The 18,553-nt window shown below is 40.6% G+C and overlaps 2 protein-coding genes across 2 annotated transcripts; both read right to left on the reverse strand.

Moving 5' to 3' along the window:
- Positions 1-242: 242 nt before the first annotated feature.
- On the reverse strand, positions 243-14,187 carry LOC308409119 (uncharacterized protein). Its single transcript, XM_080901662.1, has 18 exons — positions 13,552-14,187; positions 12,216-12,421; positions 11,792-11,933; positions 9,910-10,794; positions 8,734-9,210; positions 7,301-8,641; positions 7,096-7,185; positions 6,797-6,952; positions 5,709-5,825; positions 5,355-5,477; positions 5,198-5,254; positions 4,558-5,106; positions 3,948-4,196; positions 3,017-3,710; positions 2,723-2,853; positions 2,593-2,646; positions 2,313-2,489; positions 243-1,399 (listed from the first exon to the last, which is right to left on the reverse strand). Exons 2-17 carry the CDS (start codon positions 12,386-12,388, stop codon positions 2,361-2,363), a joined length of 5,367 nt encoding a protein of 1,788 aa, XP_080757788.1. The 5' UTR covers positions 12,389-12,421; positions 13,552-14,187; the 3' UTR covers positions 243-1,399; positions 2,313-2,360.
- On the reverse strand, positions 14,004-18,474 carry LOC308409121 (janus kinase and microtubule-interacting protein 3-like). The gene is made up of 10 exons (XM_080901665.1): positions 18,335-18,474; positions 18,077-18,178; positions 17,910-17,963; positions 17,763-17,828; positions 17,018-17,086; positions 16,743-16,820; positions 15,591-15,800; positions 14,444-14,509; positions 14,224-14,300; positions 14,004-14,128 (listed from the first exon to the last, which is right to left on the reverse strand). The coding sequence occupies exons 2-9, from the start codon at positions 18,140-18,142 to the stop codon at positions 14,250-14,252; spliced, it is 660 nt and encodes a 219-aa protein (XP_080757791.1). The 5' UTR covers positions 18,143-18,178; positions 18,335-18,474; the 3' UTR covers positions 14,004-14,128; positions 14,224-14,249.
- Positions 18,475-18,553: the final 79 nt, after the last annotated feature.

The raw sequence follows: 18,553 nt of genomic DNA on the forward strand, positions 1-18,553 counted from the left end.
CGATCAGTGAAGCTTGCTGTTCTGGAATAATCACATAGCTCCAAAATATCTCTTGTATTAATCCAGTAGGTTTTTTAATGGCTTATTTAATTTAACTGCCAGCCACTAAGGGAGCGTTAAAGACTTCAATTTACCACAGAGAAACTGGAAATTGCTTAATTCAGAGATGTGTCATACCTTTTGAATTCTAAAACCAAAACTGCACATGCACAGACAGACAGAGAGTAAAGATAGACTGCATATAAACATTTATTCTCTGCACAGCTGTAAGGAATCAATGGGAAAACAATATTATCAATTACTGATAGAAAAATACCTTTGCTGCACCATGATCACTCTGCACCCGTACATACAGTTAATAGTAAAAAGAACATAGCGTGTTATAATTTAAAAAAAATAAAATAATGCAAGCGTGCAAACATGACATCTATTAGGTATGAAAGTGTCACTCATACAAAAAGACATACAGTGTGTGGTATATTGGCATATTTTTTTATAATCTCTACAAAAAAATATCAGTGATAATCTCTTCTTTAAAATTTCTTCTTCTAGATTTCAATACTGATTGTGTGCAAATTTTTCAAACTTAAACAACATCTGCCGTCTGTGATTAAAGAAGTCCTGTAGACCTATGAGGAGAAGGAAACAGAGAAGTCTTTGGAGTGAAACATCTTTTCAAATATTTGGCTTCGTGTGTAAAAATCAAGTACTGTGAACTTTGTGTACAAGGTTGTGTCAGCACATTTTACAGTGTGTGTTGCTGTCAAAAAGGCTTTTCAAATACTTCACGTCCCTTTAGGCAGCTGCTCAGGTCCACAGTCCACAGAGACAGTAATATGACAAGCAGTGTGACACATTATCTCCCTGTGTTTAACACAGTGTAAAAGTGCAGCAGAAGCAGACATCCCTTTGTCATTTTTATGTCTTGTTTGACCAGTGTTAGTACATGTTGGTGTCACAGGCAGCGTTTTACAGTATGATTCAGCTTGGCTTCATAAACATTTGCACTTAGCAGTTTTTCATGAGAAAACTGGCAATCGTGTGGACCGGCAAGCACAACGTCTCGCTCGTTTAAGAAGTCCAGCAGATGAGACTGTAAAACAGAAAGGTCCTCCAATGAGGATCGACCTGCTTTTACATGCACATTAACTCTGAGAGCCGAGGCAAGGATCTTACACAGTATTTTGTATGACATCTTTAGTTCATCATTTTGAGGTTTAGTGGCCGACCACAGGTCACCGCATGATCATAGGCTGGCAATAACCGTGTGAGAGGAGTTTTTTCTGATTGGTTGACCTGAGCCTGACGTGGAGCGGTTATCCAGCAGTGTGACTGTGTCTCAGTCGAGGCGGAGGTGAGGGCGCTCCCTCAGAGGCCTGCAGATATAGATGTTTCTGTGCTGAAGGACAGACACACACACACACATAGGACACGCAGGACAGAAAGAAATTAGATTATCACAGTACAGTCTTTTTAGTGGTATATTGCGGCAACACGCAGGACACAGGAGAAAATACTTTTAATTGAATTTTGTTGTTCTTCAAATGTGAACGCTGTAACACGATAAAATGAAAATATGTATATACTGCTCAAAAAAAAATTAAAGGAACACTTTTTTATTAGAGTGTATCATCAAGTCAAATTAAACTTCTAGTCAGTTAAGTAGCAGTGGGGCTGTTAATCAGTTTCAGCTGGTGCACTAGAGGCACAACAATGAGGCAGCATCCAAAACAGGAATGGTTTTATAGGTTGAGGTCACTGACGTTTTTCCCTCATCTTTTCTGACTGTTTTTGAGTATTGCATTAAGCTGTGGTCAGTGATGGTCTGGGGAGCCATATCTGGGGAGGGACGCACACACATCTAAAGGCTAAGCAACAGCATCCTGACTGCGATTCCATATCAGGATGAAATCTTTGGACCTATTGTCATATCCTACGCTTGTGCAGTCAGTCCTGGGTTCCCCTGGTGCACAATCATGTCTCATGTGGTGGAAGTATATGAGCAGCTCCTAGAGGATGAAGGAACTGATACCACTGACTTTCCCATGCTCACCTGACCAGCATCCAGTAGAACACCAGACGTGGTCCAGATCATTAGGATCTAGTGTGTTTTCAAAGTGATTTGCTTTCATTTTTTTTTTAGCAGTGTACATAATTATGTTACAAATGCAGCTATAGTGCATAAAACAATCACTAATGGCACAAACTCACTGGGAATCTGCAGTATTTCTACAGAGATTCAAAAAAATATAATAATATACATATTAATATTCAAACCTGGTGAAAACTGGTATAATAATCTTTGGACCAACCTGCTGATCTGAGCATCTCTGTGGCTTCACTGTGGCTTCACTGTGGCTTCACTGTGGCTCAGTTCTAACTGAGGTCCGAAACACGGTGTGTACACTATCTGAACTAAGTCCATTAGATCCCAGTGTCTGCACACTGATGTGGACAGGGACACTCAGGTCGATATTTTCAAGAATACACTGCACAGACAGAAACAAGACTTACTTTGTGTGCCCTGCTTTCATTCATACTTTGATTTACTTATTTATCATGACAGGATGGATTTTGTACAGCTGTGGATACCTTGGTGCATGCTGAGCTCATGACAGATTTGTGAAAGTCCCCATCAACATACACCTGAGAGATAACAAGACATAATGAGTACAAGAAAAACACATACAAACGAAGATAATCCTATGTATTGTTTACCTACCCTGTAGCCATACACAAACGTGCCATTACTGCATCCCAGCTCATCGAGTGGTGGTCTCTCCCAGCCAATCATAAGGTTGCTCTGACCCACTGTTTTGATGACTTCAATGGAACGAACCTCGGCTGGAGCTTCTGGAGGGGATTGGACACAGAAAAGTCAAGTACAGTTATGCTCTCTGCTGCTTTTATTATTCCCTAGTTATTACTAAACCACACCAAAACAAACACAGATAGCAGGACTTAATATATCCAGAATTTACTATTAGTTTACTAAACCAAGTGGTATGAACAGTACCTGGCTTTGGTCTTTTTCCTAAACGAGCGGTGAATGTTGTGGCAAACTTGTTCGATCTCTCAGGAGAGCAGTGAGACAGCTGACTGGACTGAGAAACTTCAGGGATAGCACCATCCATTTTAGAAGTCATGTTGAAAGTTGTAACTTCAGGGGCAGTTGATATTTGAGAGGCAGTTGGATCTGAGGAAGTGGCTTTTGGATTAGTAACAGCAGAGTCAAAAGTAGCAACCCTCTGTAGAGAAGCTTTATGCGCGGCATAGGATACATCAGGGATTGCAGTGATTTTCTTTGTAATTTTTGAGGATAATGTTTCATTAGTGCCATTACTTAAAATGGATTTGACATTATTTGCAGCCGGGGTGAAAAAAGTAAAGTTAGAAGAGCTAGAAAGAGCAGATGTGTCCCCTTTAAGGTGATGGTTAGTAAAGATGCTGGGACTGAAGGTTGCATTAACTGATCTAGATGCAACTGCTTCAAAAAGTGTTGGTGACTTGTTAGGGGCAACTGGTTTAGTTGTTACTACTGGAGTGTGTGGAGCTTGGCTCATAGCTGTGGTGACTGTGAGAGAGTTGATCTGCGCGTTATTGAAACTCAAGCTCAGCGTCTTAGTCTGAGAGGCTTTGTTCAGGTCTGCAGGAGCTGACAGTGATGGACTCCTCCTGGGGTCCTGTCCCCTTCCTCTGCTCTTTGGAGCCTTGGGATGGAGACAGATATTAGAATTCATTAGATATATAAGATCTGATTGGATTTGACCTACCTTACTTTACGTGGAAATAACTTCTAAGTCAGTGAAACTTCAAAGGACAAATTGTAGATTAGAGTGGCTTTTATTTCATATCAGAAAAAAGCAAAAATCTATATCAACCTTTCCGTATAATTCAGCACTAACCTATATTTTTGTTACTCTATGTTAGAAAACTCCTAAGTGTACCTCAAAGCTGCTCCTCAGGGTCTTCTGTAGCTGTTCGTGGAGGTTAAGGATCTTCTCAGGACTACTCAACCTCCTCTTTGGACTGGCAAAGGAGACAGAGGAGGGAATGGTAGGACTCAACAAGTATCCAGTCACACTGGTGGCACAGAGGGAGGACTTCTCTTTCTTTATCTCCGGATGATGAAACACTAATTTCTCTGGTTGACTGGCTGCTTGGGGCGGTCCACCGGCAGAAGGAGACAGCTGTGCCTGGATCGAGAATAGACTGTCTTAGACTTTCACTGAGTCTACAATTTCTAATGTAAAGTACAGTCTTTGTTTGATAATTTAAGCACTGGCACACTGAGGTCATGTTAGCGTTCCCTAACAAAGAATATTTCAGAGAGTTTTTGCTCTATAAAAATTATCTTTCACTGTAAAAACATAAGACAGACACACTTTTCTGTAAAGCAGTGAAGTGAGAATAAATGCAGGCCTGGCAGAAAACATACAATAAATAACATAACACAGAAATCTGGAACTGAGGCTATGTTATTTTTTTATAAAAAATATTACAAATTAAGGTTTTAAAATAAGCTTTTATTAATTATATTTATTTGCATTGCCTCACCGGCACTGTATCAGTGATTTCTCGCTCATTTGGTGGAAGAGCAGGTGACGCTGACGCCTGGACGGTGGCTTGCTCTTGCACTGGTGAGGATGGCACAGATGAGTTGGCGTCTTTCTTTAGCGATCCTGTGAGTACAGGTGTGAATTCACTACCGCAGTCTTGATGATTTCCTGAAGATTCGGTGGAAACTATGGAAATTTCTTTCCCTCTGCCCTCTACTCCAGCTTCAGGTGTGACTCCAGTTTGTTGATGCTTTTTTACAGAGGTGGATACAACCGGGCAGGTCCGATCAGTTATGAATTTACTGGTGCAGCTTTTATATTTTGAACTAAATTCAGGAGTAAACCCACTAGCGTAATCCCAGGTCTTTGTGTTATTTTCCAATGTGAATGCTGCAGTGTACTCCTGCAGAGCGGCATCGCTGAGCAGATGCTCGACCTGCTGTGTGAGGTAGGGGTTCATACAGCCTTGTCTCTGCAAGATCTTCATCATCTGATCTAATAAGCTGTTCCTCTCCTGACACTTCACCACTAGGCAAGACAGCTTGGCCTGTTATTGGACAAAATACCTGACAGTCAGAACGAACCACTAAAATCTGTTGAGCAGAACCTGAACATAAATCTAGTCTTTATTTCCTCACCTTTAAAGGTGGTATATCCAAGTCTGTCTGGCTTTTCCTTTTCAGCAGCGCATCATACTACAAATAAGTAAAATTTTAAACATGACAATTGTTCATTAAGTATAAAGAGAGAACAGTTTATTACTTAAACTTAGATGCAAAACTACAGCTGACCCACCTTAGCTCTGATGTCATTGTAACGTGCCCTGAGTGAGACAAGAACAGTATTAACGTCATCCCTGCTGCCTTGTCCTCTTTTCAGAGCTATATACTCCGAGTTCAGCTCCTCTAGAGCAACAGTCTGTGGGGTTTTACACACACACATCACATCAACACACACACAGACGACTTATGAGTAAAACTGTCTCCAGCCAAGAATTAGAATGTGTCAGTGTATTACAGTCTAGTACAACATATCAGCATCATGATAATGATTTAAGTTTAACGCTAATTTGTTCAACACATACGGCCACTTAGAAGTATTTTATGATGTATAAGAATCCAAATAACAAAGGCATTTTGGCATTCTTACCTTGGCTTTGAGCTGAGCTGTGAGGATGTTATATCGCTCCTCTGTTTGAGCCTTGAGTGACAGCATGTCAGTCTTCTCCCGGAGCAGGCCTGTCAGTTTGTTCTGCAGCTCCTTCACCTGCAGAGACAGCTGCTCTTTAGGTCTAACGCTTAAACTTTGTGTACAAAATTAGCTGAAAGGCCTCAGAGACAAAAAACACACTGAATGATTAAAATTCTTGATGGATTTTCATGTAGTACAGCCACGTCTAAATTATTCAACACCTGCAGTACCTGAACTCTGCTTTTTAATCATTTCACCAATTGGTGGTGAAACCCAATTAAGCTTCTGGGAACTCTAATACAACTATATTTGATTCAACTGTGAAGCAAATATAATTGTTGCATGTGTGGGTTTAAGATGAGTAACAAAGAGGAGGGACAGAGTTCGAGGCAAAGACACACACTTGGAAAAAGGTGCAAAAGAAAGAACAGCTTTTCTTTGAAGGGATGTTTGAAAACAGCAGGTGAGAAAAACGACTATTTCTGTGAAGGACTTAGAAGAAGGGCTAGAAGGAGGCGAGAATAAAAGTATCATCAAAGACTATAAATGAGTAGACTTGAAAGGCAAAGGTGTAAACTTTGGAAACTTCAGCACACTCCAATCTAAACCAAAAAGAACATAAAAGTCGACTCGAATGTGCAAGACAAAATGTAAATAGGACTTTAAAGCTCTGGGGGGTTTTCTTTATGGTGTGATTAAACTCTATTTCTTAAAAATTAAGTCCAGTGTGCCTGTTTTAAGAAGTATAAAGTAAGCCGCTCCTGTTGTGGAGATGCTTCGTGGCTGCAGGAACTGGTAAACTTCACTGTTACTGGTATTTTGTTTTTCTATTGAAGCGCGTAAAATTAAAGCCCTGTGATCAATACGTTTTCCAACAATCCAGTCAACCAATCTTGAAATGTCCTTGGAGACTCAACCAGTTATGTTCGAAAATCAAATCTTCTTACACTAATTATATAAGTTTTGCACTTTTTTAACATGTAGAACATGTTGCAGATTTAGGGGCTGGTATCATTTTGACTGTATCTGTAAATCTAGTTGAATACCTGGGTTGTGAGGTTGTAATTTTCCTTCTTGATTTCTTCCATCTGATTTTCAACATCTGTGAGCTTCATCGCGTTTTCAGCTGCTTGGCTCGCCTTTCTCTCCACCTCCTCCCTCCTCGTTTCTGAATGACGCAGTTCACCCTGAAGCCTCTTGATCTGAAGATATATACAAAATGAGGAAAGTGTGGTTTTGAAACATATATTATGGCTCTCTAAGAAAATAATATGATGACAAGAAGGATGAAAAAATCTGCATAATACAATTTTTCTAAACTAATAACAAACTCGCTTAAACCCACCTCTGCACGGCTCTTGTCCATTTCCTCCTGTGACTTCTTTAGCTCTGCTCCCAAAGTTTCAATCTCTCTCATCAGATCATTTTCTTCCTGCTATAAATCAAAAAATTTGATGCCTCAAAAATCATGCCATGATACTGAAAGGATATTCTGTAAACTGACACAACAGGCCCTGACATCATGCACAAATGCACTCCATTCTCAATACCTGTATTAAGTTTCCACCATGGTTATTAGTCTGGCATCTTTGTGTAGCATAATCTGCAGTCTCAGCAGGAATCTCACTCTTCTTCGTCAAACCAGCGCTGCTTGAGTTCAACATCTGCTGCTTTTGATTCCTCTCCTCTGTTTGTTTTTGGATGCTGAGACCTTGTAGGCTGTCTCTTTCCTCCCTAAGGTCTTGAATTACCTGCATTATCTGCTCTTCTGCTTGTTTCAAACAACGGACTGAATATTCAGTTCTTCTTTTTTCTTCCTCCAAGCTGCTTACTGACTTCATCAACCTGTCGTGTTCTTCCTTTAAACTGTGAGATATTTGCTCCTGGTCTCTCTTTTCCTTCAGACACTTAAGAGAATCGGTTAGTTTGTCTCTCTCTTGTTTCAGATACAGCACTGTCTGGCTTAACTGGTCTCTTTCTGTCTGTAAACTCTGCAGTGACTTCATTATTTCCTCTCGCTCTTCTTTTCCACTTGAGAGAAATTCTAATATTGCCCCTTTATCTCTTTCAAGTGCAGATAAAGACTTGGTTAGCTGCTCTTTCTCCTCTTTTTGGCCGTTTATGGACCTTTTAAAGTGTTCTCTTTCATCTCTCAGCCCACAGACTGCCCTGCTCAGCTGCTCTTTCTCTTGTTTAAGGTCAGCCAGAGCTTTAGAGATGTGGTCTTTTTCCTCCTTCAGTCCCCATACTGTCCGAGTTAATTGCTGTTTCTCTTCTGTCTGTACTTGGACTGACAGAGCTACTTCTCTTTGCTGCTCTCTGAGTGAATTTATGGATTTAGTCAATTCTTCTTGGTCTGTTTTGAGGTTCTGGACTGAATTGGTCAGCTGGGCTGCTTCATCTTTTTGTGAATCAAGATGAAGATGATTTTTTTGTGAGCTGCTTTTTAGTAAATCACAGAGATTATTATGCTGACTACCAGATACTGATCCTGTTTTCGTAGAGTCAGTTTCTTGATTGAACATCAAATGTGAAGCTTCTTCTCCTTGGACTAACTTCTGCTGCAGATCCATGATGGTGTTCAGATCATCCTCAGTCTTCTTGGTGAGTTCTGAGATCAAACACCCCTGTTCCCGGTTCTCCTGCTCCAGCCTGACCTGATCCTCTTCTAGCTGGGAGATACGCTCCATCAGTTGGGTTTGCTGCTTTGTGATGTCATCCTCTTTGCGCTCAATGTGAGCCAAAAGCTCCTGGATCCTCTCTGCCAATGCCCCGTTTTCCTGATTCAGGCTTTGGATAAGATCATCCTGGGCAAGAGCAAGAATGTTGCCATCTTGGGTAGGAGATGACCTGGGTTGATCATTCCCACCATAAGTAGAGGGTGTGTTAATCTGTACAGAGATACAGAGTTTGATCAGTGATATACTGGATGTCTTTGGTGGAAAATAAAAATGATAAGACTACTAAACCACGTGTAAAATACCTTTTCTGCTGAAGACCTCTGCTCAGTCTCTGCCTCTAGTTCCTCTGCTTGCTTCCTGAGTTGTAACTTCAGCTGAGCATTTTCCTCAGCTATCTCCTTTAGCTGACTCTGTGTGTGCTGCAGAGCAACCTTCAGGTTGTCACGTTGCTCCTGAAGAGCTTTAAGATCTCTATCTAGCCCCAAGCTCCTGTAAGCTTCCCTCAGGGCATCAGATTCCTCACTGGGGCTCTCTTCTACGTTTAAGTTCCCTTCAGAGCACCAGCTTCCAAGTTTAAACTCATCTATTGATTCTGTAGTCAAGGAAAGTGACTTGAAGTTGGCACTGGATTCAGACCCGTAGTGAAACAGGTTTACAGGATAACTTTTAGTTGGCATTTTTGATTTAACTGCTGAGGAATAATGCTCTGTGCTGCTCTGTGTGCTCTCTGCTGTCGCCTGGTGGTGAACAAGTGGAACCTCTGATGAATAAGGCTGCACCTGCACAAAAATCACAATTTTAAAATATTTGACAAAGTCGATAGAATAACAACAATTCTTATAACAAAGAATTGTAAAGTTCCTATGCTTCCTTCAACTATGGGAAATACTGATAATTTTCACACTGCAAAACATTTTAATTAATTAACAATTAACACTGGTAGCCTAAGTTCACAAATAGGTGATAATAAGTGAATACATTAAAAACAGCAGTTTGTCTCCAAACCGGCATCAGTAAATCGTATATGTTCTGATATTTAGATATCAGTAATGTCCTGAACTCCTGATGTCCCAGAAGTAAATACTCGGGAGGACTCTCTTATTGTACTTTGTACTTAAAACTTTAAAGGAACTTGAAATATGGAACTTCTCCTGCTGTAATCAAGCTTTATTTTCAGAGAGCACAGTCAGACTACCTAATTAAGTTATTATTATAGTAGTATATTATAGATAGATAGATAGATAGATAGATAGATAGATAGATAGATAGATAGATAGATAGATAGATAGATAGATAGATAGATAGATAAAACATTCATATAATATTAATAATATTAAATATTAATATTAATAGTACCCCGCCTCCCGCCCTATGACAGCTGGGATAGGCTCCAGCGTCCCCCGCGACCCTGAAAAGGAGAAGCGGAAGCAAATGGATGGATGGATGGATGGATGGAATATTAATTGGATCCTACAAACCTCTCCTGAGCAAGCCACTGATGGCTGTCCCGTGGCAGTGGAATATGAGAAAATGTTGGCAGTCCCAGAATTAACAGCCAGACTGGAGTTGGGTGTGCTGGTCTCAGGACTCAGGCATGCGGATGATTGGCTTGGTATGTGGTTAGCCGAATCCCTGAGGACCTGCTGCAGTCTTAGGTTCTCCTCTCTCAGGTGTTCAAGCTCCTCCAATAGCGAGTTCTCAGATAGTTTCAGCTGATGGATCTCTGACTTCATCTCATCCACGCTGCAGCTGAGGAAGTGGTTGCTCTCCTGGGCCTCCTGGAGCTGCTCCATTAGTCTCTTCCTCTCAGTCATCCTCTCCTCCTCTCTCTCCAGCAGTACTCTGAGATCCTCCTGCAGGCTGACAATGAATCCTTGTAACCTTGCCTCATTTGAGGACTGTTTTGTGTCACTGTTTCTTCCTCCTCCTATGCTGTTCTCTGCTTTTCCCTCATCGCCCTTTCGCCTTTCTTCTCTCTCAGTTCCAACACTTGGCTGCCATTTCTTTCGCCTCTCTTCCTTGGTCTCCTCTTCTCCTTCGCCCTCTCCCCTCATGGAAGATAGTCTGTCTTGTTCTTCCAAGCACTGCACAGTACCACCAGTGATTCGGACTGCTCTGATAGTTGTCATACCAGTGGCGGCACTCACAGTCATGTCAAGTAGCTGCTTTTCTAAAGTGTAGATGCGATTCTGCAGGCTCTGCTCTCTCTCCCAGGCCAGGCTGAGCTTGTGTTGGAGTTGGGTTTTAAAGTTTTCAAAATACTGGGCCTGTCGACTCATCTCTCCCTCTTTGGCCTTCAGTTGCCTCTGACAACGCTGCAGTCGCTCCCTCCACACTCGCTCCTCTCGCTCCTTCTCCTGAGTCTGAGAGAGACAGAGAACAGAATCTTGCTTGATAACATGTTCTACAAGCCTAGTTTGTGTGCTAGTATTTGTAGTAGTAACAGTCTTAGCTGTATATGATATCTATAAGACATATATCATCAGCTGTATTTGTTTTACTGTACAGTGGCAAACTAACTACTTTAAATAAGTTTCCATCATTCAAACTTCTTAAAGATACCTAAAAGATATGTAATCTCAACAAAGATGATAAAAAAACTCTATGCTCACTATCACACTAGCATGTTGTTGTTGTTGCTTTTTTAATTTAACCTTTATTTGACCAGGAAAAGAATAGAAATCTCGTTTACAAGAATGTCCTGGCCACAAAAGAGAGCAGTACAATCATACACTTCATACACCAGACAGGCAATAGAAATAAAACACAGACGCAACCAAAAATGATAAACTTCAGTGTCAATAAAAATGAATACCTTAGTGATAGTAACCGTCTAATAGGAGCTGCAAATTTGAATGCTCTTTTTCCAAATTCAGTGCAAATGTTTGGTATAGACAAAATGAATGAATCTTGGGACCTAAGACAATAACCTCTACACTTTTTTGACTCTTTTGAATGTGTAGGTAAAAAAAAACCCAGTATATAACAGTGGCTGAGTCATGTAGTATGTATCTGTTTTGGCCAAATAAATGCATAAAAATGGCCTGTAAGTGAATTTATGTGACTACTCAAGGTATGTATAAAGTATATAAAGTGTGCTACTTGCAAAATATATTATAACAGTAAAAGTGTTAAACTATTAACAATCCAGCCTTTAAAACTTTGCATTTAATGGGAATTCATTATTTTTATAGGTAAAATCTGATATTATTTTATCCATCCCAGTAAACTGCACAAGCCTCTCATTCATATCTGAAGTACATATTACTCCCATCTTCTAAAACTTGCATATTCAAAGCTGTAAATGTATTTTATATTTTCTACATCAGTGACCCACTGAATCTCTCAGACAGCACTCACCATGGTCCTGACCTCCTCCCTGAGCATGTGGAGTCTCTGGTCCAGCCTCTGGGAGTGATGCATGTTGGGGAACTGAGAGGCAGACGCTAGCTGATATAGCTCCAGCAGGAGGCTCCTCTCTGACGTCTCCAACTCTCTGATCCTTATCAAATAGCAAAACAAGATCGCATTACATCATCTTAACACCGTATAATATCATATAAATGAGCTTTTAAACGTTAAACTGTCTCTGATTAAAAAAAAATTGATTCAGTTTTATCTCCTAACATGGCAGTAGATGCAGTGAGTAGTTTTCAGAGGTGCACTCTCAAGCTTGCATGCAGTGCAGTCAGGTGTGTGTGATACGTGATATTATGTTGGCCAAAAGTGAGCGTACAGTAGCAGATGTGTGTGTCACTGGATCCCCTCTCACCCAGTCTCTCACCTGTTCCTCAGGTAGCTCTCAGGCTGGATGGCTGAAACCGCTCTCTGCTCCAAGTCCTCCACTCGATCACACAGCACACGCAGGTCCACATCAGCTCCTACAGAGTCCTTTACCATGGCAACTGAAGTGCATCCGGTACCTGCTGAGTCTGACGAGGTCATGTGATCCTCCATTGGGTCAGCTTATTCCCACTAAGTTAATTTCACCTGCAGTACAAGAACTGCCGGTGTCAAACTCAATTCTTAAAAAAACTAAAACTCATACACGTTTTCATACATTCATTTTGGCAGCTTGTATGTTTCCAGTTAACAACTCTGTCACATTTGTACAGACTATAACTAAGACAAACACAGACACACACAATAAAGATACATGCACTTAAAATACAGTCATGTATTATTCACACTGTCAACAGCCTGGAAGCAAGTTGTTGGACACACAATAATCTATCAGGTTACGCCTCCTTCTAATCATCCACTCCCATCCTTCACCTCCTACTGTACCACACTGGACAAACATACAAAAGTTTTATGTCATACAATCACTTCAGTTCAACAGTTTGTGTCTGCACTGATGATTGCTCCTGGACATAGTGTGCGTTGAGTAATATCGTTGATTGAATATTGTTTGAAGATATATACAAAAAAAACGTGAACCTAAACATTTCGAGGGACGGTCCACTCCAAAAATTAAACAAGCACCAATTTTTCTCTTTTGTTTGTAGTGTTTTTTATTTACCTATTGTTTTGCTCTGAGTTATCCTGGCTTGGAAGTATCAGCTATGGAGATTCGTGGCACCTCTTAAATATGATGGAAACAGAGGTTTTGTGGTAAAAAAGTACATTTGCTAAATATCTCTTTTGCAGAAATCATGATTGCAATGCTAAAAAGACATCCACAAACCAGATTCATATTGAAAGACTGTTTCCTTAATACCAAAAAGGAGGTGCAGAAAGATGCATGCAACTACCAGTGACACGAGGTGTCTGCTTATAGCACCGTGACAGGATGTAAGCATTAACGGTGTCCCACTCAGCTGAACCGTTATGGTAGCTATTTGCATGCCACTTCCACCTGGCAGTGTATTAGTTTAGCTGAAAAAAGAGTTCCTACTTGAAACTATTCACGAAAAGGTTTTTGAGATTTCTGGCAATCAAGTGTGGCAAATGTGTAACAGTGCAATTACATAAATCAGTGGTAGTGTTATTAGAAATTCAATCATTTACAGATTTCTTGTAATCTAAAAATAGACAAAGTCACAAAACCTTAATCGAAGCCATCCTTGGTGACAAATTTGCAAAGGAGTATTTATGAAAGGTGAAGTGAAACAACAAACCTGTTTTTGCGTTTTCACCGTTCGTTCCTTTTCAGTGCGTCAAGAAACCTCCAAATAGTTCAGCTCCTGCTCAGCGAACTTAGACGCACTGCTGTTTCCTTAGAAACGGCACAGACGTTGGACTTTGCCAAAATCCTCCATATCCAGTTGGCGCTCAGCTTGTTCACCCTGTCAGTCAGCCTTGTGCTTTCATTCTTCTTCTCCTCTCTCCATTTGTCCCCTTCCATTGTCCTGCTTGGCATTCCTTCAGCTGAGGCTGTGGCTCTTCTTGCGTTTGTAAATCGTCTGATTCAGATTTTTCCCTCGTTAAATCAAAGTGTTTGCTTTACAGAGGAGTTGGGGTTTTATGTTCCAGGTCCAGGGATCACTATAACAGATGTTACTTATAAATAAATCTCACTTTCTTCTCATGTATATCTGGTTATTTATTAAATTTTCAAATATGTTTGCATTCCAGTCTTCTGCAAAAGTGCACATTTATCAAAAAGGCCATAAGGTTTAGTTGAACTGTCTACAAATGCATAAAAAACAATTAGGTTTTATCTCATCTTCGCTCGCCACCACAGCACCTTAACACCTAAGAAAAAGAAAAGAAAATTTGAACTCTTTCCTATGAATTATTGGCAGGCATCAAAACTGTGCCGAATTCTAGTATTATACAGTTACTTCTACCTGATGTGGGTCCATGGGCATTTTCATTAAGGCCAAAGAATAAATGCTAAAGAGAAAAATAAAAAGAGGAACAAAAACTAAAGGAACACAAGAGGTTTAATCAACAGGTGAGGAAAGAGAGAGAAGAAAAAAGTGACAAAAAGTTTAGAAAACACCACCGCACAGAAGATGTCATTGATACCTTGCACTAATAAAAAACAAGTCAAATTTGAGTGTGTACCTTTTCCTCTATTTCCTTTATTTGTCTCTTTTGCAAGTCAATCCTGTCCTCCAGCTCTCTTATTCTCTGCAACAAAAAGACAGAAGTGGTTAGCTCGTGGCCACGCGAAACACATCTGATTGATTCTGACACAATCATTTCCTCAGGTGCAACAACATTTCATTTCATTTCTTTATTTATTTCACACATGGTTCAACAGTTAAGTTAGGCTGCTATCAATCTATTCCTGCAGACACTCCAAATAGTCTTCTGACTTTCCCATCATGCCATACTGTCTCCATGGCAGCTGTTGGAATGAGCTGCCATGGCAACTGAAGAGCAGATTTAACAGTGACACTGTTTGAGACTTAAAAGCTGAGTGGCTTCATCAGTGACTCGGTTCTTTGTTCCTAACATATTAGTTTAAATAGCTTTCCACTGTGAGTGCTCACTATACAGTACATAAATACAACTGAGGCAGGCAGGCATATTTTAAAACAAATACATGACATTTTGAAGTTAATATCTTGTGCAGCAAATCAAATTGAGGTTGAGGTGAATGCTCCAGTTAAATATCACTTCTTAACTACAGAGAAATTGGAACGAGTGTTAATAAAAGCCACACTGTGGGGACTTTTTAAGTGAGCATAATTCTCAGAGTTATTATTGTAAAATATATCACAAATTAAATCAGATGCATTTCTCGGACCTGCAAACATGTTGATTTCTAATCGGTTCAGTAGTTTGAGCATATTAATTAGTAGATACATTAAAAATGTGCAGTAAGTACGGTTAGAGGATATTTTGTTAGTGAGTTAGAGTACATGTAGTGTCATGTAGTCAATGGATAACACAATGCCAAAAGCCATGGGTGTAAAGTATCGAAAGGGCTGCTGAGTGGAGGGATACTGAAGGTGTCAGGGTATTCAGATCACAATGAAACACACAAACACTCACACAAATCCAAGGTCATTCTGTCTCATCTTTCCACTCACCCACTTTTACATATGCACTTACAGATAGAGTTACAGGTAGCACGTACAGGGATACTGCATCTTTTTCAAAGCACCAGAGATCTGGTGGGGTTAAAAGTTCCAGACAGGTACCAGGGGTCAGATTCAGGGAGGGCAGGACTCAACAACCTGACTGGGTTTGTTTTGAGCCTTACCTGCTGGGCCTGCTGTAGGAGCTCCATGCGCTCCTGTAAGATTTGACTGTCATACTGCCGGCTCTGCCGGAGAATCTGACGCCGCAGCTTGTCCACGGCTAGCCTCAGCTCCTCCCTCTGCCTGTCTGTCAGCGACTCAGCCACCGCCTGGCATGCCGGCTGCTCCTGCTGCAGAGCGCTATACAGCGTGGCCTCCAACTCCTCGATCCTCTGCACAGCCAGCCACATATACACGCATACATGTATACACCCACACACACACACACACACACACGGACGTGCACATGCACATGCAGGAACACACACAGGCATGCACAAGCACAAACAAGGGAATACACATATGCACACAAACACACAGACACATACACACAACACTGTGACCATGGCAGATATGGGGAACACTTTTCCACTTTACATTGAGGGCTATTCAACCTTGGTTTTTACATGGTCACTTGATTTGGTTAACAACACAAACTGTGCTTTTCTTTACACATTGTTCAAACAACAAATTCCAAGTAAGAACCAAGATCAGCCCAACACAATATCAAGTGGGACTATAAACACAAAGCAACACCAAAACTGACCAAGTAAAATGGTTAGAATTATATGGCGAATGATCTAAGTGTTAACTTCTGTTATCTGGCTACAGTCTAGTTAAATCAGTGGAAGTGGAGAATGCTTTAAGATTCATGCTTTAAAAATATATAATTAAAACCTTATTATTAAACTCACTCTTTTAACTTTCTCCTGAGCAACTTTAAATAGGATATTCATAAATGAATCATATCATACTTTCTCAAATCAAGAGAGAGTAAATCTGATCGAGGTTTAGGTCATAAACAAGTGGCCACGTATCCCGGCCAACTGAGTGGCTAAGATTATTAAAATAATTTAGACTTCAGTGGTAAAAGATGCAGTATCCCAACACAATGTAGCAAATTTTACCTTGATGGAGCATGTTGCATTTGTGATGGTTAACAGGGTCCTAGATGTTTATCTCATGCTGAAATGATAATGCTGCACCCCTGCATTCCTGAATTACTTTATCATCAGCCATTGTAAGTAAAAATATACACAATGGTAAGCAGTAGATATGTCTGTGTTCATATGCAGGTAAAAGCACGCTGTGTATTATTGCTCCAAGCTTCGTACCATGTAGGCTTGGTCCAAGGCCTGCTTCCTGTAGTCCAACTCCTCCTCAAGGAATCCTTTCTGCTTACTAAACAGCTCCTGCAATAAGATGTTATAATCTATAATGCAGGGCTTGGTAGAAGGTAGCATGTTGTACATAGTAGTATAGTTATAATTACGTATTAGTCTTGATAAGTTCTTTGACATAATAACAACAGGAGACTATAATATTAACACGTTGCTTTGAATATGTTGTAGAAAGCTGAATTTTATGCATTTGTAGATAACTTTCTCACCTTGTCATTTTCCAAGTCGATCATCTTCTGCGTGAGGGCAGCCTCAGTGCTGTCTATCTGCTTCAACCACTGCAGATGAAGACACAGAAAGGTGTGGGATTCACATTTTGCTTCTATAAGATTAATCTAAATTAAACAAAAAATGAGTTAAATGAAATCCGTCTTTATCTTCTTCTTTTGCCTCTCTCACCCCTTCTCTAGCATCTTCTTCTGTTGCACTGAGCTTCTGCATATCCTCCTTTACCACCTCCATGACTCTTCTATGTGGTCATTCTCATTTATTTCGTGCCTGGCAGCTCGATCTTTATCATCCTTTTGTCCAATATATCAATCTGCACATGTCCAAACCAACTCAAGTTTGCCACTCTTACGGTGTCTTCCAATCATACATCATAGCAGAGCTCACAACAGTCTGTTTTACTCTTGCTGCTATTCTTCTCTCACAAATCACCCCTGACACTCAACTCCACCCACAACACCCTATCTGCACTCTCTCCTTCACCTTGTGCACTGTCCATTGCTCGGGATGTTTAACCCAGCCAAGGGGTGTGGCACAAACCAATGTACTCTTAGTGCCAGCCCCATGCCTGGATAAACGGGGAGGGTTGCATCAGTGAGGGCATCCAGCATTAAATCCTTGCTATATCAAATATGCAGGCTTGAATGAAATGGCTTTGCTGTGGTAACAGGGTGTTATAGCAATGTTTGTCCACTGTGTGTCAGAAAAGAGAAACTTTCCACTCACCTTTTCACAGAGTGAGATCACAGTCCCTGCTTGGATCACAGCCACCTGCTCTTCATTTCTGAGATTCTTTAGAAAATACAACATTGACAAAGACTCATTAGAAATTTTAAGACTAAAGTGATTTTTTTACAGTGGGTTCGAACTCACCCCATTATCTCCCAGAATATCCAACTTCTTCATCAGTTCAGGAATGATTACATCCTGCAAAAACCCCCAAACTAAATCATCAAGGCTGTTATATTAACTGTGCAGGTACTCAAGAAAGCATTTAGAAGAAAGGTTCTAGTTTGTTTGTTTTTTACTAGTGCATTCACCTTGACTCCCTCCTGGTGGCAGTAGACTTGCAGGGCACTGCTACTGTTCTCAGGGAACGCAGACATGTGGAGATTGAGGGCAGGTGATCTGCGTTCCCTTTCCTATGTATGCAAACAATGTGTTAATATTCACACATAATGTCAGCTATGCAATTATTCATTGTACCACGGGCAGTTCTGATCAACAAAAAGAAAAATAAATGGTGGTGTAAGTCAATGACACTATGCAAAATGGCAGGGAATGAGGGATTTACTTACATGACAATGACAACATGATCAGGATCTGCCAAAGGAGGGCGGTGAAAACCGATGGAAAAGGGGTCAAAGAAACCAAACCAACAGAATAACATGCTGAAACTCTAAATTAAGCCAGTGACGTGTCATTTCCCAACATTGAGATACAACTGCTATTTAAACTGATGGAGAGTGGACTCCATCAGGGAGATGGGACTTTAGAAATAAAAAATATCATCTTAA

The sequence above is a fragment of the Rhamphochromis sp. 'chilingali' genome, assembly GCF_963969265.1.
Source record: "Rhamphochromis sp. 'chilingali' genome assembly, chromosome: 13".
Taxonomy (NCBI): Eukaryota; Metazoa; Chordata; class Actinopteri; order Cichliformes; family Cichlidae; genus Rhamphochromis; species Rhamphochromis sp. 'chilingali'.